This window comes from Sinocyclocheilus grahami, unplaced genomic scaffold (genome assembly GCF_001515645.1).
Source record: "Sinocyclocheilus grahami isolate Dianchi unplaced genomic scaffold, SAMN03320097.WGS_v1.1 scaffold115.1, whole genome shotgun sequence".
NCBI classification, from domain to species: Eukaryota; Metazoa; Chordata; class Actinopteri; order Cypriniformes; family Cyprinidae; genus Sinocyclocheilus; species Sinocyclocheilus grahami.
This window is the reverse complement of record NW_015505294.1, coordinates 211972-236745: the sequence shown is the minus strand read 5'-3', so window position 1 is coordinate 236745 and position 24774 is coordinate 211972. Positions and strand designations below refer to the sequence as shown.

At 35.7% G+C, this 24774-nt stretch overlaps 1 protein-coding gene across 1 annotated transcript; it reads right to left on the bottom strand.

Annotated features, from left to right (window-relative positions):
* Positions 1-2635: 2635 nt before the first annotated feature.
* ces2b (carboxylesterase 2b) lies at positions 2636-16286 on the bottom strand. Its single transcript, XM_016277702.1, has 25 exons — positions 16131-16286; positions 15864-16053; positions 15638-15776; positions 13683-13816; positions 13020-13173; positions 12792-12896; positions 12591-12689; positions 12253-12399; positions 12048-12125; positions 11325-11472; positions 11053-11199; positions 10829-10901; positions 9856-10016; positions 9551-9740; positions 9329-9467; positions 9122-9255; positions 7758-7911; positions 7555-7659; positions 7367-7468; positions 5726-5869; positions 5430-5507; positions 5188-5335; positions 3288-3437; positions 3114-3186; positions 2636-3030 (listed from the first exon to the last, which is right to left on the bottom strand). The coding sequence occupies exons 1-25, from the start codon at positions 16171-16173 to the stop codon at positions 2847-2849; spliced, it is 3219 nt and encodes a 1072-aa protein (XP_016133188.1). The 5' UTR covers positions 16174-16286; the 3' UTR covers positions 2636-2846.
* Between the last annotated feature and the right edge of the window lie 8488 nt (positions 16287-24774).

Genomic DNA, 24774 nt, shown 5'->3' with positions numbered 1-24774 from the left:
ACACACACACTCTCACTGTAACACTCACACTCACACGTATACTCACACACACACTCTCACTATGACACATACACACACACACACACTCACTATTACACATACACACATGCACACACTCTCACTATAACACGCACACACTCTCACACTAACACAAACACACACACACACACACACTCTCACTATAACACATACACACACACTCACTATAACACATACACACACGCACACACTCATTATAACACATGCACACACTCACTATAACACATACACACTCACACACACACACACTCTCACTATAACACATACACACACACACACACTCACTATTACACATACGCACACACTCTCAATATAACACACACACACACACACACTCACACACACACTATAACATACACACACTCTCACTATAACACATACACACACACTCACACTCACTATAACATACACACACTCTCACTATAACACATACACACACTCTCTCACTATAACATACACACACACACACACACACTCACTATAACACATACACACACACACACACACACACTCACTATAACACATACACACACACACACATACTCACTATAACACATACACTCACACACACACTATAACACATACACTCACACACACACACTCTCTCACTATAACACACACATACACACACACTCTCTCACTATAACACATACACACACACACACACACTCACTATAACACATACACACACGCACAGGTGTATTTACGCCACATGTCCGTACAGTTGTATTATATTAGGCCTTTCTTATCAGCTTTTTAATTAATTTATTTTTGTAACCTGGAAATGGCGATGAAGACGACAACAATGTGAAAATTCGGCCGTATACTCAGCTGAGCGTGCCTCTGATCTTCAGACTCTGAGATCCTGTGGTTTTGTGCTTTAGAAATAATCTTAGAAGCGTTTGTCCTCAATGCGGCAACACCTGCGGTTGCTTTTAAATGATTTTATTCAGTTTATTTCTTTATTTGTAAGAAGTCCACACCATATTTGGAAATGCTTCCATTTTTTTCCGCCAGCGCTCACTGAAAACGAATGACTTCCAGCCGCTTTTTCACTGCAAATGTTGTCAGTTTTATCACTCCATAATGCATCCATTAATATGTACACTAAAAAAGCCAACATTTGCTGAACATTTACTCACCCTCAGGCCATTTAAGATGTAGAAGAGTTTGTTTCTTCATCAGATACAGAGAAATGTAGCATTACATCACTTGTTCACCAATGGATCCTCTGCAGTGAATGGGTGCCGTCAGAATGAGCGTCCAAACAGCTGATGGTTTAAATCGTCTTAATAATGGATTTGTTTCTTAAAAACATGCAGCTTTTCACTTCACCAGATGTGAACTGGTGGACTGGAGTGGTGTGGATTACTTGTGGATTATTGTGATAATATAATTATTATTATCAGCTGTTTTGGACTCACATTCTGACGGCACCCATTCACATTCACAGGAAGCGATGTAATGCTACATTTCTTCAAATCTGTTCTGATGACGAAACAAACTCATGACCGTCTCGAATGGCCTGAGGGCGAGTCAGTTTTCAGCAAATGTTCATTTTTGGCTAAACTTTTCCTTGAATTTATATCTATCATACTGTTAAATTTCCAAGCGAATAGCTAATTGGTTAGCCAACAAATTTTACGACCACGACGACCGTCTCATTTTCACGTGATAGTGATTCTGTTCCTCTAGCTGTGCAGCTCTCTTCCAAGTGCTCTTCCCTACGCAGCGGAGACATTCATCAGAGGCAGAATTACTCCGGCTATACTTTTGTATTTGACTGCAGCATTACTACCATTTGAAAATTGAAAATCAGTATAATGTAAAGTGAATATATGTAAATGAATGCATTGAAAATATTTAAACATTTATCAATATATTTCAGCTTTGTTTTAGGGATGATTGTATATATGTTCGATGAACTAATTTAAGTATATCGCCTGTTGTTTTAAGTGTAATATTCTCATAGAATTGGCCGTTTACGTGGACTGATATCCTACAGCTATTGATATTATTCCAAATAAGATGTAATTCCAGCTGTTTATATTGGCTCATAGCTATTTGAATCATATTTAAAGGCATTTGTGCAACTAATAACTCCGTTTCTCACTTCCCAATGGATAAAATCAAGTTTTACCCCCTTTTTCATCGTCATGATTCACTGATGCTTTTAGGTCGACTTCAAGTCGGAGTTTCTCTCCATTATTTCTCTATAATAATAATTTAGCAAAGCACTGTGCCTAAAACGGTAATTTATACATTTGTAATTTCCTTATTTTTAATTTTGCAATTATATTGGATGTGAAACGAGTTGTCAGTAAGTGTGATCATTTTATGTGTAGCAAAACAGCTCCATTAGTGAGTCAAGCATCCAATACAGGTGTTTATATTTGACGTTAATCTGCTGTTTGGAAAAAATATAAAAAATCTGAATATTGTCAATAGTTGAATTATTGTCATCCATGTCAAATTGCCAGTTAGAAAACGTCAAAGCGCAAATTCATGACTAGTATGCACACGTTGCATTCAAATTCAGGGAGGTGTGCAGCTTTAGCCTTCGTTTGTTCTCAATAAAATGGAGGAAAACCGTGAATGTTGTCCGACTTTTGTTTTTAAGTGCAAAACATTAGTTGCTTAGACATTATTTGTACATTTTCAATCAAATCTGAACATTAGCACCAAAATACACTCAGTGCTTATTTGATTTTCTCAGGTTAATTCATTAAATTCTTATGTTGAATCACAGTTCTTAATTTTTTTTCTGTGTCATCCATACATTCCTAATGAAACAGATTTTTTTTTTTTTACAGTTCTAAGTGCTCTGTTTTCTCTCTGCCTTGGCGTATGCGATCTGGAAGCGTCTTGGTCATGAATGCGTAGTGTTTCTTCTTCAGGTTCTTCCCAGTTTTCTGTTCCAGTCCAATGCCGAGATACTCTGCCTCATCCTCATATTCAGGCCAGTGTGTCAGACCCGGACCATTCGGAGACCTGCCGATCCAAAAACAGCCATATTAGAGTGCTGAAACAATACACTTTGTTCTTCTACAACAACAAGAGGAGCGATATTTTACCCGGTGTGTGCAAAGTTGCCCCAGTATCCCATCACAGTCCTGCACAGCTCTTCCTCTTCCTTTGTGAAAGGAGCTGAAAGATTGAACCATTAAATGATGATTCAGTGGTTATTTAAAACCTTTTCAGAATAGTTCAGTGTCAGTGAAGGATGTGTTTGTAACGATGAGTCTTACCGGTTGCTTTGAGGTGGGCTTTAGCGAAGCAGGTGCCCTGGATAAAGAAGAGTTCATCTGCATGGTCGACGCCAACAAAGCTGGGCCTGTTCTTCTGGATCATACTGGGAGGATGCTGGAACTCGTACAGGTAAACCGGCGCTCCTGAGGCTACAATCACAACAGAAAACCTTTTAAAGGGTCACTTTTTCAATTTTAGTTAGTCTGTAATGTTGCTGTTTGAGCATAAAAAAGATCTGCAAAATTACAAAGTCCACTTCAAAAGGAGATATTTTATTTAACAGAAATCACTTTTCAAAAACTACAACGAACGACTCGTTTGGACTACAATTCATATTTTCCGGGATTTGTGATATCACAAAATTAGTGAGTCAAGCATCCAATACAGGTGTTTATATTTGACGTTAATCTGCTGTTTGGAAAAAATATAAAAAATCTGAATATTGTCAATAGTTGAATTATTGTCATCCATGTCAAATTGCCAGTTAGAAAACGTCAAAGCGCAAATTCATGACTAGTATGCACACGTTGCATTCAAATTCAGGGAGGTGTGCAGCTTTAGCCTTCGTTTGTTCTCAATAAAATGGAGGAAAACCGTGAATGTTGTCCGACTTTTGTTTTTAAGTGCAAAACATTAGTTGCTTAGACATTATTTGTACATTTTCAATCAAATCTGAACATTAGCACCAAAATACACTCAGTGCTTATTTGATTTTCTCAGGTTAATTCATTAAATTCTTATGTTGAATCACAGTTCTTAATTTTTTTTCTGTGTCATCCATACATTCCTAATGAAACAGATAAAACTACAACGAACGACTCGTTTGGACTACAATTCATATTTTCCGGGATTTGTGATACCACAAAGATCGACGAATGGGACGAGACCTGGTTGAGCTGCACTAGAGAAGACAACGAGTGTTATCACCATGTCGGAGACACGCTAGCTTTCCCAAGACAGATGAACTTAGAGTGGTTACAATCATCCGGGTTTAAATCGCGCTCAAATTGATTTGATTTTGACACAATATTTACACTGAAGCTCGCAGGTGGCTATGGTAAGGGGCATGATATTTCCCGACCAGGCGCCGAGTGCAGCCAATCACAGCACACACTGGCCCAGCTAACCAATCACAGCACATTTCGTATTTCAGAAGGTGGGCCTTCATTTGATACAGGAACTATTCGAGCCGTTCGTGCCAGACTGGGGAGAGAGGTGTTGTAATAATGTAAAATATGTGAAAAATAATGTGCTTTTCGAACAACCTAGTATGAGAGCCTGTTACAGTACACCCCCAAAACAAAACCAAGACTTTGCAAAAGAGCATAATAGGACCACTTTAAACAAGTGATGAGGGATAGTTCACCCAAAAATGAAAACTCATCATTTGCCATCATTTACTCATACTCGTGTTGTTCCAAACCTGTATGAGTTTCTTTCTGTTGAACACAAGGAAGACATTTTGAAGAATGTTGGTAATCAAGCAGTTGCTGGTAGCCACTGACTTCAACAGTATGGAAAAAATACTATGGAAGTCAATGGCTACCGTCAACTGTTGTCACATGAGGGTGAGTAAATGGGTTCAATAAAACCCAAAACCCATTTATCAATAAAAATAAAAACGGTTCACCCGTTTTTATTTTTGGGTGAACTATGCCTTTAACTCCCAAGAGTATTTCACTGTGATTTTGAAGAGCTAAACGATCATGTAAAAAAGCACAATAGACCTGTTTTTTTCTAATATCTTTCTAATAAATTTTCTGCTAAAATTTCAATTTAATAAACTACGTAATATAATCAGAATTAAAAAAAAATTGTTTCTTAAATATTATGAAACCCTTCTTCCCACACAGTTGCAATGGTCCAATATGAATAAATGAATAATTGACTGCATCTCACCGCTGTGGTATTTTGCCAGTTGGAGGGCAGGGATGTTGAACATCACGTCGCCCATCATCTCTCTGTAAATGTCTCGGACTTGAATGGGATCTCTTGTGTCGCCCAGGTACTCGTTCGCCACCAGATCAATGATCCATCGATCCCTGGGCTGATGGGAGTAACAGTCAAAGCACACAGGATTCAAAGAAAAACACACGTAAGCTACGTAATGTAAATGTGCATTGTGTTGAGTTGTGACTTACATCAGGATACGTGAGGGTCAGGCCCTTTATGGCTTGCTCTTTATTCATCCCACCAATCCATCCTTCACCCGCAAAATACTATGGAGAAATAACATTCCACCTTAGCATCAAAATATAAAACCAAATATGTGAATATGCTGTAAATGTGTCTGAGATCTCTGTATGTGTGTGTTGACTTCATACGATCTTGAAGACAGAAGGTTTGTTTCAATGACAGTCAAACAACATCTTTGATTCTAAGCGAGCGAGTTTGGAGTGTGATATTAAATATAGTAATAAATATCATTTTTACTCACTGCGGGCAGTAAAAAGCCAAACTCATCATTAGTAATTCCAGTGATGAGAGGAACTTTACTGAACTCTTGCTTCTGAACGATATCCTCTACAGGTTTGGGAAGGAAATAAGAATCCAGAGCGAGACTGAAGTGCATCATCACAAACTAGAAACATAGTGGAAACAATGCTCACAGTTACCATCCTTTAATATCAATCACATGAAATATAGGCTATATTGTACATATATTCTAAAATCACTTATATTATATGATTACATAATATATGATATATATTGAAGCATCATCCCACATAAGTGTGCTTAATTGCATTGAATGTGCACGTAAAAGTAATCATTTAAAAAAAAATACTTGCAGATAATATAATATTAATGAAATAAAAGGGCATTTAAATATGCTAATTGCATTTTCATACAACATTTTCATTTAATTGTAATTAACATAGTTAATTCAGTTCATACTTAAAGGGATAGTTCACCCAAAAATGAAAATTTGATGTTTATCAATGTGATATATTTTAAAATAATATACTTAAAGGGATAGTTCACCCAAAAATGAAAATGTGATGTTTATCTGCTTACCTCCAGGGCATCCAAGATGTAGGTGACTTTGTTTCTTCAGTAGAACACAAACGAAGATTTTTAACTCAAACCGTTGCAGTCTGTCAGTCATATAATGGAAGTGAATGGGAATCACGGCTTTGAGAGTAAAAAAAAAACATAAACAAACAAAACCAAATTAAACCCTGCGGCTCGTGACGATACATTGATGTGTAAAGACATGAAACAATCGGTCTGTGCAAGAAACTGAACAGTATTTATATCATTTTTACCTCTGATTCACCGCAATGTCCGAACTGTCCTGAGCGCGTTCGCGTCTTCTTCTTCAGCCGGCGCATGACGCGTCTTCTTCTTCTTGCTTTACGGTGGATTGCAGACTTATAAGTGCATTACCGCCACCTATCTCTCAAATGGACCATTGACACTCCTAATTGAGATTGTAGATAGTGTCAATGGTCCATTTGAGAGACAGGTGGCGGTAATGTACTTATAAGTCTGCATTCGCCGTAAAGTAAGAAGAAGACGCGTCACGCGCCGGCTGTCGAGGATGCGCTCAAGACAGTTCAGACATTGCAGTGCATCAGAGGTAAAAAATTATTTAAATACCGTTCCGTTTCTTGCACAGACCGATCATTTCGTGTCTTTACACATCAATGTATCGTCACGAGCCGCAGGGTTTAATTTGGTTTTGTTTGTGTATGTTTTATGATTCTCAAAGCCGTGATTCCTATTCACTTCCATTATAAGACTGACAGACTGCAACGGTTTGAGTTAAAAATCTTCATTTGTGTTCTACTTAAGAAACAAAGTCACCTACATCTTGGATGCCCTGGGGGTAAGCAGATAAACATCACATTTTCATTTTTGGGTGAACTATCCCTTTAAGTATATTATTTTAAAATATATCACATTTACGTTTATTAATTTAGCACATGCTTTATCTAAATGAGGAATACAACAAGCAATTGATCATAAACAGTCAAATAAACACCTGTAATACAAAGCATCACACATCGTTTATTATTTTTGTAATAAGTACTTGTGCTAAATTGTTAATGGCTTATTTTTATGAAAAATGTCACACCTGTTTAGAACATTCCAGAACTTCTTCCTCAGACCAGCGCATGATGCAGTCGACGATCTTTGATGAGCTGCTGCTGTCACAGTTGCATATTTTGGCTGCGTTCTGAAATGACCATCAAGACATGAGAACTTTATTAAAAATAGTTGCACAATACAACTAGAAAGATGAAAATATAGGAAGAATGGTACCTGAGCCCTCAGTAAAGGATTACCCATCACTAAACCGTCCCACAAGGCCGTCCCACTTTCTGCAATGGCACGATGAAACAGACCAGAAGCCAATGGTGAAAGAATCTTGAAGACACAATGACACCGAAATGACTTGATCACTCAAAACAAATATTTAACAGTAAAGAAGGCTGAGTTACTATGCTATAAATAAAGACCCATACCAGCGTGGATACACTTATTCCTCCGGCAGACTCTCCAAAGATGGTCACAGATCCAGGATCTCCACCGAAGCTGTGGATGTTCTCCTGAACCCACTGAAGAGCTGCAACCTGATCCAGAAGACCATAGTTTCCTGGCGCACGTTCATCTCCCGTGCTACAAAAAAAAGGAATCTTTCATCTTAATCTGTAATTAAATACAGAAAAAAACTGACTCACAACATACAAGTAATGCACCAAAATGATTTTTTTAATGAAGCACCGAAACCAAAATTTATCAATTTAATGTAATCAAAAACCGAAAATAAAGTTTTGGTAAATAATTCATAACTGTTTCGTCTATGATTTCGGCCCTCCAAAACTATTTCAGCCAAATATTTCCAGTGCATCCCTTATATTTACATGGCACAAAAACATAATAAAGCAATTTAATTTATTTAATTTGCATTAATATAATGACACTGTTCACACATTAGCTTTGGCATGTGTATTGCTGTATTAATGTATTAATGTGATGATAAATATTCAATATATTGATTACATAATTTTATTTGAATTACTAATACGTAATGAGTAGAATGTTTATTTACAAAAAAATAGGTCAAGAATTTTTTTCCTTTTTTTTTTTTTTGCTGTTAACCTACACTTTCAAAAAAATTAACTACATTACAGCTATTGAAACAGAGCTAAATAAAACTATTTGATCATGTTGGCGCCGATAGCCTTGTGAACAGCGCGACGACATACAGCGCCGTTGTGCTACGGGCGTCCCGAGTTCGAATCCTGAATCGAGGACCCTTCCCGATCCCACCCTCTCTCGCTCCCACTTCGCTTCCTGTCAGCTCTGATCTATCCTATTGTAATAAAGGCGAAATGCCAAAAAAAATAGATTGATTTGACGATGAAATTTCAATAAAGATATTACTACCCAATTTAGGTTCTAATAACCAATTTAATTAATTAAAAATCCAAATAAAATTTCTTATACAGAATACCAATTGTACCTACTTGTAGTTGTTAAAAATCCACCAAATCAAGGTAAGAAGCTTTTTCTTATTTATTTATTATAATTTAGTCATTTATTTTAAAATTATTTTATAATTATTGATTTGAATAATTATCAATCATCTGGTGTAATAATAATAATAATAATAATAATATGTAAAATGAAGAGACTCTATGGAACTGCCATAATGAAAATATTATGTATCGTACCAAAATTATTTTTCAGATTTTAAGATGCACTGCATCATTCATTTAAGAATCGAACTTGAATCTAATTATGATTATCAACATTAATCTTTCTGCTTCATTAAAATGGCATGATCAAGGGTAACCACAGATGTGAAATAATTTACGAAGCCTACCTAAAGAATCCCAGCAGACCCAATCTGTACTGAATAAGCACCACAACCACATCCTGATACGCTGACAGAACGGAGCCGTCGTACACTGAAGCTGAACCTATGGCAAGTCCTCCACCATGAATCCAAACCATCACCTAGAAAACACAAGGAAACATTCTCAAACACATTTTCTATGAGGACATTCACTTAAGTTGTTGATGAACTTACTGGTAGCTTGGCGTCTTCGCCAGGTTTGACTGGAGTGTAGATGTTGAGATACAAGCAGTCTTCTGAGACCTCGGGAATCTCCACATCCATAGCGAGAAACCCTAGTTCAACTACACTAACTTGCCTGTCCTGGATGCACCTAAAGAAATCACAGCACCATTAGATCATAGAAATGTCTAACTAAAGATGTTTGAATTGATATGCGGTTGTGCGACCTCTCACATGGGTGGCTGTTTGGTCGCATCTCTCACTCCGTCCCATTTCTCTGCAGGCTGTGGCCGAGCCAGTCTCAGGGGGCCCACGGGGGGCTTGGCAAACGGTACACCTAGATAACTATTGACGATTGTGCCCTTGCCCTTTACAGTCAGGAAGGCACCTCTCAGAGATCCTAATTTTGTTTGCACTAGAGGTCCTGTCAAAAAGACCAATAATATACATAAAGATCCAAATTAACTTACATTTCTCAATTAAAAAAATAATATTAAACACTTCTTAATTTTACACCAATTCTGAAATGGGTATCTTGCCTTCCTTCCATTCTTTTATTATCTGTGGAAGTTTTTGGGTCACGAAATTAAAGTGTTTTCCCTTGAAGTTTTTGCCAGGTTTCTGTTCCAATCCAATGCCGAGATATTCAGCCTCATCTCCATATTCTGGCCATTTTGTGAGGCCTGGACCATTCGGAGACCTGCCGTCAATGACAAACAGACATTAAAACGCAAAAACGGCACTTGAAGTAGTATATATGTTATAATTAGTATTAATCCCTCTTAGATCAAAATGACTCAGACCAGTGCCATATATAAAAGTATACAGTTTAGTATACAGTATATAGTATAATGTTATTCCTTAGGCTAAAGGTCATTATTAGGATTTTTTAAGTTGTTGTTGTCTATGAAAATCATTTTAAAGGGACATTTTGAATTATCAGTGGCGTTATTCCTAATTTATTAGAAAATGCTGATAATTAAGTGACATTAAGGGCCAGATTTACTAAACGGCAAATTTGCGTTAGAAATTCTGCGGGTGATTTTTACTAACAATTTTTACTAACAATGCACACATTAAAGAATGCAGCCAGATCATTTCCATAATGACCAGCGCAATATACTAACAGCAGTGCAAATTACCGCCTGCTTTAAGACATGCTTTTTTGGGGCGTTAAGTAATGGCGCAAATACCAGTAATTTGACAAGTGCAAACGTTAGTAAATCACGTTGCGTAATTCATTTTAATACTCTCTTCCCATAAATTTAGTGTCTGAAAGGGAAACTCCTACAAATGCTAATTCAAAAAGGTCAGGCACAAAAATAACTGTGTCCACACCTTTTCAGCGCTAATTCTTCACTGCGTGTTTTTAGTCAATCCTGACAGTGCTATTTTAACACCAAAAGACAGTTTGCGCTGGTGCAAGCTGTTAGTAAATCTGGCCCTAAAATGAATGGTACATTTTTTCCCTAACTTAGAAGGCACTGTTTTATCACTGATGTAATCACTTACCCAGTGCGAGCAAAATTTCCCCAATAAGCCATGGCAGTTTTACAAAGTTCATTCTCTTCCTCTGAGATTTTATCTGAATAAAGCAGAAAGAGGTTGATTGATTGCTATTACCCATTGTTTCATTGCTTCGATGGTAGTTCCTGTTAAAATCCTTGCAATAGAAACTGAGACTACAGTTTAATATTTTAAACCTTCACATCATTCATAGATGAATAGTAACAAACCTTCCAGTTTTACATGTCTTCCAAAGCAGTAACCCAGAACAAAAAAAATATCATCTCCATGGTCACATCCAACAAAATCGGGTCGAATCTTTTTAAGTAGACTGGGAGGATGCTGGAATTCATACACGTATACTGGTGCACCAGCATCTATTAAGAGAAAAAATAAATAATTAATAGTAAAAATTATAATTATAATGAATAATTATAATAATTATAGTAATAATTAAACTTGCATAATTGCACAATGATGCATAAATAGAATAAACTCTCACCTCTGTGGTAATTCGATACTTTGCGAGCTGGGATGTTGAAAAAAAAGTCCCCCATTATCTCTCGAAAACCTTCTCGGATTTTGATCCTGTCGCTGGATGTGCCCAGATACTCATTTAAAACAAACTCAGCAATCACCTGATTCTGAAACTAAAAGAATGAGATTTAAATTAATAGAGTATTTTTTTATTATTTCACATTAACATTTGAAGCAACATAATACAATTTACCCTAAACAAGTTATCAGAATTTTTGTACCCCAAAGCAGTATTTCAGTCATGTCCTGAAACTTCTGAGATTTTCATTGTGTAACAAGTAACTGGTAAGTTTTGGTTACTGATCTTCAGAAGTAATAGAGATACAGATACAGTGGGATATATTTGCATAACTGCAATGAAAAATTTACTCAGCGTTTCCTGATTACTAAAAAGTTATATAAAACGAAAACAGCAGAGTTCCAAGAACAAAACCCTGGGGGACTCCACAGTTTCTTAAATAAAATAGGGGGAAATTAAACTAAATAAAATGAAAATTCAGTTAAAATTCCGAGCTCTGTGTAATATACAATAAGGCTGATAATTAAATTTTAAGTTTGTGTTTGAAATTAATAGGTTTGAACTGTTCTACCATGCACTTTATATATACACCTACTACTGCTTTGTTTGAAATCAAATTGTTTGATCTTGATAAACGATGCATAAACTATCAGTTGTGTTCTGTCTTACATCAGGATTAAATAAAGGCAAAAATGGCATGATCTGCTCTCTGTCCATCCCATCTGTCCATTCTGGGGGTCCAAGAATCTACAGAAAAAAATAGTTTTGGAATATATTATGTTCACTTTACTCTCATTCAAAGATTTCATTTTTCAGATATAATCTATGACTACATTTCACAGCAAAACATGTAAAAAATAAGCTTTTCCATTACATTAGGTAGTGTATAGCCACCATCGTCATCAGTAACTCCATTGATCAGAGGCACTTTGTTAAACTCGTGGAATTTAAGAAGCTCCTCTACAGGTTTTGGAAGGAACTGGCCATCGATGGTCACTCCAAAACGAAGCATTAGTTGTTCCTGTTCAAAAATATGCACACAAATTTAGCACATAAATTATCTGTGTTATTTATATTCATGCAATACTTCACAGCATGATCTTACAAGTGTTTTTACAAGAAGTAAAAGATGCATATAATTAATAAAACTCTATTAAATATAACATTTCATGTGTAAGGATGGATGGATGAATGGATGGTTGTGATGCAAACCCTAGCAATCTTCAAGATGTCCTCTTCAGTCAGCTGCATCACACAGTCAACAATCTTCTTTGTGCTGGAAATATCACAGCCAGATGCATTTCCAACATACTACAGAAAGATGTTGATACATTTTAATTAAAAAACAGTAAGTCACAGGGTAATAAAATAAAAATCGTAAATTTGAAATTGTAATGCATTTGGGAAATGTACTTGGGCTGTTGGCAGAGGGTTGGGAGTCATTATAGCATCCATTGCTGCCGTACCGCTCTCTGCGATGGCATAACGAAACAAGTTTGAGGATAAGGGAGAAAGAACCTAAAGATGTGGAGAAAATCTTTAAAACACACAAGTGTATCTTTATTTAAAGCCATCAGTAAAGCCAGATCAATATAATTTCCTAGTCATTACATGATTAAATCTTTGTGTTTGAATCCTTACAAGTAAAGACACACTGACTCCTCCGGCAGACTCTCCAAAGATGGTCACAGATCCAGGATCTCCACCGAAGCTGTGGATGTTCTCCTGAACCCACTGAAGAGCAGCAACCTGATCCAGAAGACCATAGTTTCCTGGAGCATGTTCATCTCCCGTGCTAAATGGAGATTAATCATATAACAGGCTACAATTATTCTATATGCCTAATGGTGTGGTCACATTTAGAGTTGTTCAGCAAATTTCCACGACCAAAATTCAGTCATTTTAAAAGGAATTCATGCGAGTGGAATTTCACGAAATATTTCCCCATGTAGATTTAGCAACAGATTCATGTTGGCCACAGGGATTTGCAACGTTGACCATCAGAAAGCTGCTTGGTTTGAAAGTGACAGAATGTTATGAAGCACAAATCATCATTTGAGATGTGATGGAAATAACTATTTCAGACAAAAACACTGTTGAACAATGTCAGTGAGCAAATTAAACCACTTAGAGAGTGTGAAGTGTGACTTTATTTCCTAAAAGTCCACAAGATAATACCCATAGTTGAAGAAACAACAGAACAAATGATAATCAGTATATTTGGTGAATAACTTAAATTTACTGTGTTCCTTACACAAAGCTTAAAATGTTGTAGATGTTTGTAAACGCTGTAGATGTTTTTACCTGAAGAACCCGAGCAGACCAAGCCTATACTGGATCAAGACCACAACTACGTCTTGATAAGCAGCCAAAACAAGTCCGTCAAAAATGGAAGCAGAGGCTGCAGAAAAACCTCCACCATGAATCCAAACCATAACCTATTGCACATCATGTGTTAAAAAAACGTTAACCAACATATATATTCATGCATAATAATAGAGCAAAACTCAATGAAATTCAGACCAAAGACTTACAGGTAACTTGCTGTTGTCTCCAGGTTTAGAAGGAGTGTAAATGTTGAGGTAAAGACAGTCCTCAGATACTTCAGGAACCTCCACATTCATAGACACATTAGCTAACAGGTCCAAAAGCAAATCCCTTGCCTGTAGACACCTGGGATAAAGGAACACAAAGTGTCATTTTTTTCCCATATGAACAAGCCTGATGATTTTTTTTTAATTAGTTTTGCTTTATTCTCACATGAGGGGCTGTTTTGTAGCATCTCTCACTCCTTGCCAAGCCTCTGCAGGTTGTGGTGGAGCTAGTCTCAACAGACCCATGGGAGGCTTTGCAAACGGTACACCAAAATAGCTACTGATGACAGTTTCCTTGCCCTTCGCAGTCATGAATGCACCTCTTAAACTTCCTAGTTTGGTGTGAACTAGAGGTCCTGTCAGAAACAAATGTGTAACAATTCTTAGTTTCATGCAGGGAATCTTAGTGAAACAATGCGGATTCTGAACTTGCCTTCCTTTCGCTCTTTTATTATCCGCGGAAGAGTTTGAGTCATGAAAGTGAAGTGTTTTCCCTTCAGGTCTTTACTAGGTTTTTGCTCCAGTCCAATGCTGAGATACTCAGCCTCAGCCCCAAATTTAGGCCACTCTGTGAGGCCCAGACCATTCGGAGACCTGCCACCAGGAAAAAGGGTTTTAAAATCTAGTTTTAAATGCATATGCCAAATTTTTTGAAATGTATTTTTTGTATTCATGTTTGTTTCATATGGTTTGGAAAACCTTCATACCATTTTCAAGAAAACATTAAATTGAATGACTGAATGACCACATGAAAAAGTCATGTGGTGTAACTATCAAGTAAGAAGTAATCTTCCTTAAACCTATATGCATGTGAGTGATCTTACGTTATAAATAGATAAATATATTTATATATATAATGAAATATATTTCATAGAAATGTACTAAACATCATGTAAAACTTATAGAAATGTAAATTAATAATTCATAAATGTCAGGACGTTATCGTAGAGTCACACCACATGACATTTTACACCCTGAAATAACTTGGTTTGGAAAACTTTCAAACCATTTTCAAGAAAAATTTCTGAATGACTGAAAGATCACATGAAAATGTCATGGGGTGTAACTATCAAGTAAAAAAATAATTTTCCTTTAACCTGATTACGTATAAATATATATTAGATATTTATGTTTAGAGTCTCACCACATGACATTTTACAACTTCAGTTAATTTTGTTTGGAAAACAAAAAAGTTTTCAATTAAATGTCTCTAAAAATGTCATGGGGTGTAACTATTAAGTAAAAAGTAATTTTCCCTAAACCAGAATACATGAGTGATCTTAAGTTTTAAATATATAATTCAATGTTTTTAATAAAATTTGATTAAACATTATGTCAAAATTATATAAATTATTAATTGATAAATGTCAGGATGTTTGGAGAGTCACACCACACGACTTAAAAAAAAAATTATCAAGACAATTTTCAATTAAATGACACTAAAAATGTAATGTGGTGTAACTATCAGATAAACCTGAATGCATGTGAGTGATCCCAAGTTTGAAATATATTTTTCATAAAATGTTATTAAATATCATGAAAAAAGTATATAATAAAAATCATGAATTCATTAAAGTCATGAATTTTTCAGAGTCGCACCACATGACATTTTACACCTGAATTAGCCGGCCAAATGACCTTATATTTTAAGGGACAAAGACTTACAGGTAACTTGCTGTTGTCTCCAGGTTTAGAAGGAGTGTAAATGTTGAGGTAAAGACAGTCCTCAGATACTTCAGGAACCTCCACATTCATAGACACATTAGCTAACAGGTCCAAAAGCAAATCCCTTGCCTGTAGACACCTGGGATAAAGGAACACAAAGTGTCATTTTTTTCCCATATGAACAAGCCTGATGATTTTTTTTTAATTAGTTTTGCTTTATTCTCACATGAGGGGCTGTTTTGTAGCATCTCTCACTCCTTGCCAAGCCTCTGCAGGTTGTGGTGGAGCTAGTCTCAACAGACCCATGGGAGGCTTTGCAAACGGTACACCAAAATAGCTACTGATGACAGTTTCCTTGCCCTTCGCAGTCATGAATGCACCTCTTAAACTTCCTAGTTTGGTGTGAACTAGAGGTCCTGTCAGAAACAAATGTGTAACAATTCTTAGTTTCATGCAGGGAATCTTAGTGAAACAATGCTGATTCTGAACTTGCCTTCCTTTCGCTCTTTTATTATCCGCGGAAGAGTTTGAGTCATGAAAGTGAAGTGTTTTCCCTTCAGGTCTTTACTAGGTTTTTGCTCCAGTCCAATGCTGAGATACTCAGCCTCAGCCCCAAATTTAGGCCACTCTGTGAGGCCCAGACCATTCGGAGACCTGCCACCAGGAAAAAGGGTTTTAAAATCTAGTTTTAAATGCATATGCCAAATTTTTTGAAATGTATTTTTTGTATTCATGTTTGTTTCATATGGTTTGGAAAACCTTCATACCATTTTCAAGAAAACATTCAATTGAATGACTGAATGACCACATGAAAAAGTCATGTGGTGTAACTATCAAGTAAGAAGTAATCTTCCTTAAACCTATATGCATGTGAGTGATCTTACGTTATAAATAGATAAATATATTTATATATATAATGAAATATATTTCATAGAAATGTACTAAACATCATGTAAAACTTATAGAAATGTAAATTAATCATTCATAAATGTCAGGACGTTATCGTAGAGTCACACCACATGACATTTTACACCCTGAAATAACTTGGTTTGGAAAACTTTCAAACCATTTTCAAGAAAAATTTCTGAATGACTGAAAGATCACATGACAATGTCATGGGGTGTAACTATCAAGTAAAAAAATAATTTTCCTTTAACCTGATTACGTATAAATATATATTAGATATTTATGTTTAGAGTCTCACCACATGACATTTTACAACTTCAGTTAATTTTGTTTGGAAAACAAAAAAGTTTTCAATTAAATGTCTCTAAAAATGTCATGGGGTGTAACTATTAAGTAAAAAGTAATTTTCCCTAAACCAGAATACATGAGTGATCTTAAGTTTTAAATATATAATTCAATGTTTTTAATAAAATTTGATTAAACATTATGTCAAAATTATATATTGTTGTTGTTTATTACATATTATTATTCAATAAATAATATTTGATATAAATAATAGAATTATTTAAAGTGCCCCTATTATAGATTTTTGAAAATGACCTTTCATGCAGTGTGTAACACAGCTCTAAGTGAATGAAAACATCCTGCAAAGTTTTAAATCTGAAAGTGCACCGTGTATAAAGTTATTGTCTCTCAAAAGAAAGAGTCGTCTCTGAATCATTTAAACGAGTCGTTTTTAAAACGAATCCTAACCCTGGTAGCACACGTACATCACGGAGACGTCTATTTGATGTCTGCATGTACATCTCCAAAATGTATTTTTTAGAGTGTTTGCTCATCTGCAATACGTCTATAGGACGTTTCCTATCAGATGTCAAATAGACGTCTATTAGATGTCTTTAAGATGTTTATGGTTTAGAATGTATTTAAAACTGACATCTTATACACAGCAGATGCTTTCCAGATCAAGTGATCTTTAACAGACATCTTGCAGACGTATGTGTGCTATCTGGGAAGCCGTTTCATGTTGACGTCAACATGAAACATTAGCATATTGCCCACCCCCTTGTTGCGCGTGCAGACCCGGGAAAACTTGACCATTAGTCAATTTTCAAGTTGGTCTGAATGAAAATGCAACTTCATTCTTTGCCAATAGGTGCCGCTTCTGGAGAGGTAAAAATAGCTGTTTCCCCAGTAACGCTGTACACAAAGCAGCACTGCGCTCACAAACGCTGCTTTATCAGGCATTTCAGGCATGATGAAATGGAAATGAGTCCAATCGGACCAATCACCGCAGATTAGCGTCACACAAAGGAGGGGTTTGGAAAAATTAATAGTTGAGCGAATCATTTAGGAGTCGTTGAGCAAGTAAGGTAAAAATAAATGTATATTATAAGACAAATGAAAGTGTTTTTTGACCTTGAATGCATGTCAACCTGTTGTTGGGGACTCCCATAATAGGGGCACTTTAGTAAAATGTTAATATCACTAGTTCTATTTGGATTTTCATGAAAAATACATAGAAATGTATTACTTAAGTAAAACCCTATGACCCAGTTTCACAGACGGGGCTTAACTTAAGCCAGGACTTGGCCTTAGTTTAGATATTTAAGCAGCTTTTACAAAAATACCTTAGAAGAAAACGTTACAGGTGTGCATCTTGACACAGAACATTTTCAATGGGATATTTTAATATATGTCAGAGCAAGATATTTCCAGTTGAGACAGCTCAAACATGCATTTTAGTCTGGGACTAGCTTAAGCCTTGTCTGTGAAACCGGGGGTAAATGTTACTGTGCTTAGGCAACTATAAATGCACTAATAGCACATGATTGGATTATTCATTCATGTGTGTAGAAGTGTACCAAAATTCACAGTTTAATAGTAAGTATACTTTTATCATAAAGTACTTGAAGTGCTATATTTTTAATGTGGAAAAAAGTGCTACTAATGACATAGTAATAGTGTACTTGATTGTATTATTTAAGGACACCATAAACATGCAGTTAAGTATATCATATAAAGAGAATGTTAACATAATTACAATACATTTTAAATGAATTATTTAATCTATAAAAATATGTGGGGGCAATACATTATAAATACGTTTTGTATATATTCATTACATATTCATCTTATATTTTGAATCATTGATTATTGTATTTTCTATGTATATATTCTATGTATATTTAAGTTCATGCAAGATGGTTTCAATTGTACTACAAGTGGTAACTATTGTTTATATTTATATAGAGAGAGAAAGTATGTTAAATGCACATTTTAGTTCATATTCATGGTGTCACAAAATAGCACATTTGAGTATACTTCTTAAGATGTTTTTAAGATTATCTTAAGAAGGAATAATATTTAGCATATTAAGTAGAAAATTAATGCGCAGAAATGGAGCACTTTCAGTATGTTATGGAAGCATACTGAAATAAAGTGTATATTACTGCAACATTTTCACCTGGAAAACTATTTTGGGCCATCATCAAACCAGCTTTCAGATGGTCAGACCAGCAGTGGGACCAATGAAGATGAATCAGCATTTGTTTGCAGATGCCACTTTTTTATTTCATGCAGTTATTTCACATTCTGAATGTGACATTTTCAGCATTTCTATACCATTTTGTCAGTGCAGGCATTAAGTGAATACTATCTTCTATGGCGGTATGGTAGGATGCTGCACCAAAAATATAATACTAGTAACCATGACGGTAATTATGTAACTCATATATACAGTATGTTCTCGGAGCACGTGGTAGCCTTGTTTAATTAAATGGATTTGTGTTCCACTCATCGTGCTCATCTCTGGTTCTCCGCGTGTTGCATGTAATCCCAGAGGTGGAGCTGGTCCCTTATGCCGCTGCCAGTCAGTACAGCATTGGCCCACACGTTCAGCGCTCTGTAAAGAAAAATCGCTCGCTCGCAGGGGGTTGTGGGAGGGAATGCTGACTCGCAGAGCTCGCGGCCCGAGGCAGTGGACAAGTTACAAGCTGTAACAAATCTTCCCGCACATCTGTTCCACCGCCGCACCACGGAGTCTTAGGTCTCTTACACACTGACTGATGGCGAGAAATCACTTGCTCGTATTTCATTATTAGCTGTCAGTCTTGTCGATGACATGCACCGAGAGGAGGGGGCGAGAGCCGCACAGCCTCAAATAGCAGAGGTGTTTGTAAAACCGATGGCCTCTTCCTCCATGATGAGGCCCGAAGAGACAGAGTGAAGGAAATAGAGAAGGTAGGGTAGAATAAGGAGACGTGATATGGGATGACGGATGGACACCTGGGCTTGTTCACTGATTTATCGAGTGAACTGTAAAGGCATAATTCTCCTGACACTGTAGTTGTGGATCTAATGCTGCAGTGATTGGGGTGAATGTTCACTCCGAATCAACTGAGAGATTTCTGCACTACAGGGTTGTGTGCCTTTCAATACTGAATTGAGGTACTTTGTAAAATTATCTGCAGAAAAAAAAAACAGATGGCAAAGTGCAACAGTAAAAACATAAGTTGGTTAATTTTTACTAACGTTTCCACATTCAGTGACACATTGTAAATGGTTTAACATCACATTGCATGTAATTTTGATGTAAAATACTGTTATATTTATAATTTTTCGTCCTAAAAACTGTAGAAAGTGTAGTCCCTGCATGACACATCACATATGATCAGTGATGGGTAGCAACTGATTATATGTAATCTTGATTACGTAATCAGATTCCAAAAATGTAGTACTTGTAAATGGATTCTATTACATTTTAAAATGTTCATAATCAGATTACAGCTACTTTTTTACAGAAGTCCACCTAAGGTTTAATAATTAAAATAATTTAACAACACATTTGCATGTTCTCTGAAGGTAGACAAATAAAATATTTCATATTTGGGGGTTCAAGTGTTTTATTTTGTTTTATTTTAAAATAAATTATTGAGTTTAATTTTACATTTTTATGATTTTTTAAAAAATACAATAATCCCGTTTAAAATTAAAACGAATCTAAAAATACTCAGAATACATTGCCTGAAATGAGTAATCTAGATTACATTACTGACAACAATTTTCATCATGTAATTTGTAATTAGTAACTGGGAACAGTTTGTAAGTATGCATGCACCCAGGAATGCATATAATTATATTTTATTTATATTGTTTTGTTTTTTTCATGCTTTCTGTTGTACCACCTATATTACTATAGTGGTTATCAGTACATTTTAAGGCAAAAGCAGAAGTGTGGTAGGGTCAAGTAGCTTGGTATGGTAGTTATGAAATATTCAGGCACCAGTACGGCAGTTTTAATTAGCATTGAAAGAACTGAAATGGAATTAAATAAATAATATGTTTTTAATTTTAGTAATATAATTGTCTCTCAAAAGAAAGAGTCGTCTCTGAATCATTTAAACGAGTCGTTTTTAAAACGAATCCTAACCCTGGTAGCACACGTACATCACGGAGACGTCTATTTGATGTCTGCATGTACATCTCCAAAATGTATTTTTTAGAGTGTTTGCTCATCTGCAATACGTCTATAGGACGTTTCCTATCAGATGTCAAATAGACGTCTATTAGATGTCTTTAAGATGTTTATGGTTTAGAATGTATTTAAAACTGACATCTTATACACAGCAGATGCTTTCCAGATCAAGTGATCTTTAACAGACATCTTGCAGACGTATGTGTGCTATCTGGGAAGCCGTTTCATGTTGACGTCAACATGAAACATTAGCATATTGCCCACCCTCTTGTTGCGCGTGCAGACCCGGGAAAACTTGACCATTAGTCAATTTTCAAGTTGGTCTGAATGAAAATGCAACTTCATTCTTTGCCAATAGGTGCCGCTTCTGGAGAGGTAAAAATAGCTGTTTCCCCAGTAACGCTGTACACAAAGCAGCACTGCGCTCACAAACGCTGCTTTATCAGGCATTTCAGGCATGATGAAATGGAAATGAGTCCAATCGGACCAATCACCGCAGATTAGCGTCACACAAAGGAGGGGTTTGGAAAAATTAATAGTTGAGCGAATCGTTTGGGAATCATTGAGCAAGTAAGGTAAAAATAAATGCATATTATAAGACAATAAAAGTGTTTTTGTCCTTGCATGCATGTCAACCTGTTGTTGGGGACTCCCAAAACCAAAATATGAACTTTTCATAACCCATAATAGGGGCACTATCAGTAGCGGCTCCTGACCATAAATTTAGGTGGGGCAGATTCTGGGTCGTAGCGCTAATATATGAAAAACATTTTGTAAGCTTTATATTCTAATCTCTGAACACATTGGGACAACATTTTGGCAGAGATGTCCTTACGTTATCCTCTGGGTGGTGCGCTAATGTTGATTGACAGGCTCAAAGTAATGTTACACGCATAAAATGCTGTATAATAATTGCCTTAGTATTTATCACCTCCAAATGTTGATTTAGAATGTTACAAGTTGTGGAGCAATTCGGGTGAGGAAAGAAGATCATCCGTCTATTCTCAGAATAAACAAAACAAACACAACAGAACCATATAAAGGCTATTCGTGTGAGCACATTTAAAGGGGTCATATGATGCGATTTCTATTTTTCCTTTTCTTTAGTGTGTTATGTAGCTATTTGTGCATGTATAAGATCTACAGGGTAACAAAGCTCAAAGTCTCCCACAAAAAGGATTTATTCTATCTAAAAGAGAAGGCTGATCCAGACCGGGCTAAAACGCCTCATTCATACACGCCCCCACATCTCTACGTCACGATGTGGAAATATTAGCATAATGCCGCCCAAATGTGCACGCAAAGAAAGGCGGCATGGTTTCAGGAACAGCAGTAGTGTTGATGCAGTCATGTCAGGGAGACGCTGTGTGTTTCAGTGCGAAAGCAAAATCACTTTATTTGGCCTTCCGGAAGTAGATGCAATGAGGAATCATTGGTTAAGATTTATTTACAACAAAACAGCACAACACAGATATTCGAATTTGTGCAACGCATTTTATGGACGAGTTTTGTGACCCTAGGAGAGTAGCATACAAGGCTGGCTGTGCACAAAGGCTATTTCTAAAAAAAAAGGGTACGTTCCGACTTTGCTATGACAATCTGGCGCTTATTCTGAATCAGCTACTGTAAGTATGTTTTCTTAATAGTTTAAGTATTAGAGTTTTGCACCTTGTGTGTGTGTGCATGAGAGAGAGAGACAGGGTCACATCACAGTGGAGTCAGCTTTCTTAATCCTGGCTTGTGTACTGCAAATACATACGAGCATCATCACTATGTCTGTCACGCGACTCTGTTGCCCTTTCGGGCTTGAACTGATGGTAAAACTAAGGACATTATGTACTGTCTTTACATTTATGTTGAAAGCTGAAGCTCGCGATTATGGAAAGGGGCGTTACATTTCTGACGCGTGCTTGTGGTGTTCGGCCAATCACAATGCACTGGGTCAGCTGGCCAATCAGAGCAGACTGCGCTTGTCAAAGGAGGGGCTTTGTAGAAAACGAAGCGTTTGAGAGAGGCGGGGCATAGAGGACCTACAATAATGTACAGTATTTGAAAAATAATGTGTTTATTGAACATTAAAGCATGTCAACATATTCTGTTACACCAAGTACACAAAATAATGATCTTTAAAATAGCATCATATGACCCCTTTAAACTAAAGGATTTAACGTATAGTCTACTTTATTAATTTGATCCACTACTCCACATAGAAAAAAAAAACTGAAGGTGCATCCCAAATCGCGTACTTATGCACTATTCTATGATGTTTCTTAACAATAACTGTGGAACACACACTATTTATTCACTCATACACTTATTTATCTAACACTCATACTCAGTCTACATTTCAATTTGCACATAATATACCTGTACATACAACTGTCTATTGTTATATACCTGTACATACAATTGACGATTTGTATATTTTTATTCCTTAGTTACTTGTTCTATTTTTCTATTTTTTATTATCTGTGTTTTTGTTCTGTCACTGTCATTCTGTTACACTGTGGAGCTTCTGTCATGAAAACAAATTCCTCGTATGTGTAAACATACCTGGCAATAAAAACTCATTCTGATTCTGATAAAAAAAAAAAAACTCATTCTGATTCTGATGTTTTGTTGTGTGAGTAGTGTTCACACACTGAAAATTCCAAAAAGAAAAAGTGGATAATGCATTTAAATCACCAAAAAATAAAAAAATTAATAAATAAAAAGTAACCTTATAAAATAACCTTATAAAATTCATACACTACATGGTTGAGTACATAGTACATAAGTACATAGTGTATAAGTGCATAGTATATAGTGCGTCATTTGGGACGCAGTTTGAGGTTTGAATCCGTGGCGGAAGGAAGTAGTTCTGCACAAAAGAGGGCTTTTAAAGACACTGCTTTGTTGTTTCTTATGTATTTACACACTTGTGCCGTCAAACTGTTGTATAAATTCAATATCACACTCGTAGCCGTGCGATATGGCTGTATATCAGCACGCTGTGATTACCTACGGACGAATCACAGCAGTATATAATTTTTTACATATTTATATTAATTATTTAGTACTTTCTATTAATTTAATATGCATTTAATTAGATTTTTATTTACATGTGCTATACATATTTTGTCCACAATTTTAAACTATGTCATAACACATTTTATACTATTTATTCATTCATTTTATTTTAATTTGAATGTGCTATATATGCTACACTTTGTCTGAAACAACTAATTATTTAAGCATTACATTTTTTTATTTATTTATGTTACTTTAATTTACACACTCTATACATGCTATACTTAATCTGAAACGGTTTAATACATTTTTAGCATTTTTGTACTAGCTATTTTATAAAATTGTATACCACTTACCATAATTTTACGCTTTATATTAATTTAGTATTCATTTAAATTTGTGCTGTCAAATGATTAATCGCGATTAATCGCATCCAAAATAAACTTTTTGTTTACATAATATCTGTGTGTACTGTGTATATTTATTATGTATATATAAATACACGCACATACAGCATATATATATGTATATATACACATACAGCATATATATATATATATATATATTGGAAATATTTACATGCATATACATTTATATTATATATAAATATATTTAATATATAAACATTTTCTTAAATACATACATGCATGTGTTTGTGTGTGTGTGTGTGTATATATATCTATATATATACACACACAGCGCACACACATATATTATGTAAACAAAAACGTTTATTTTGGATGCG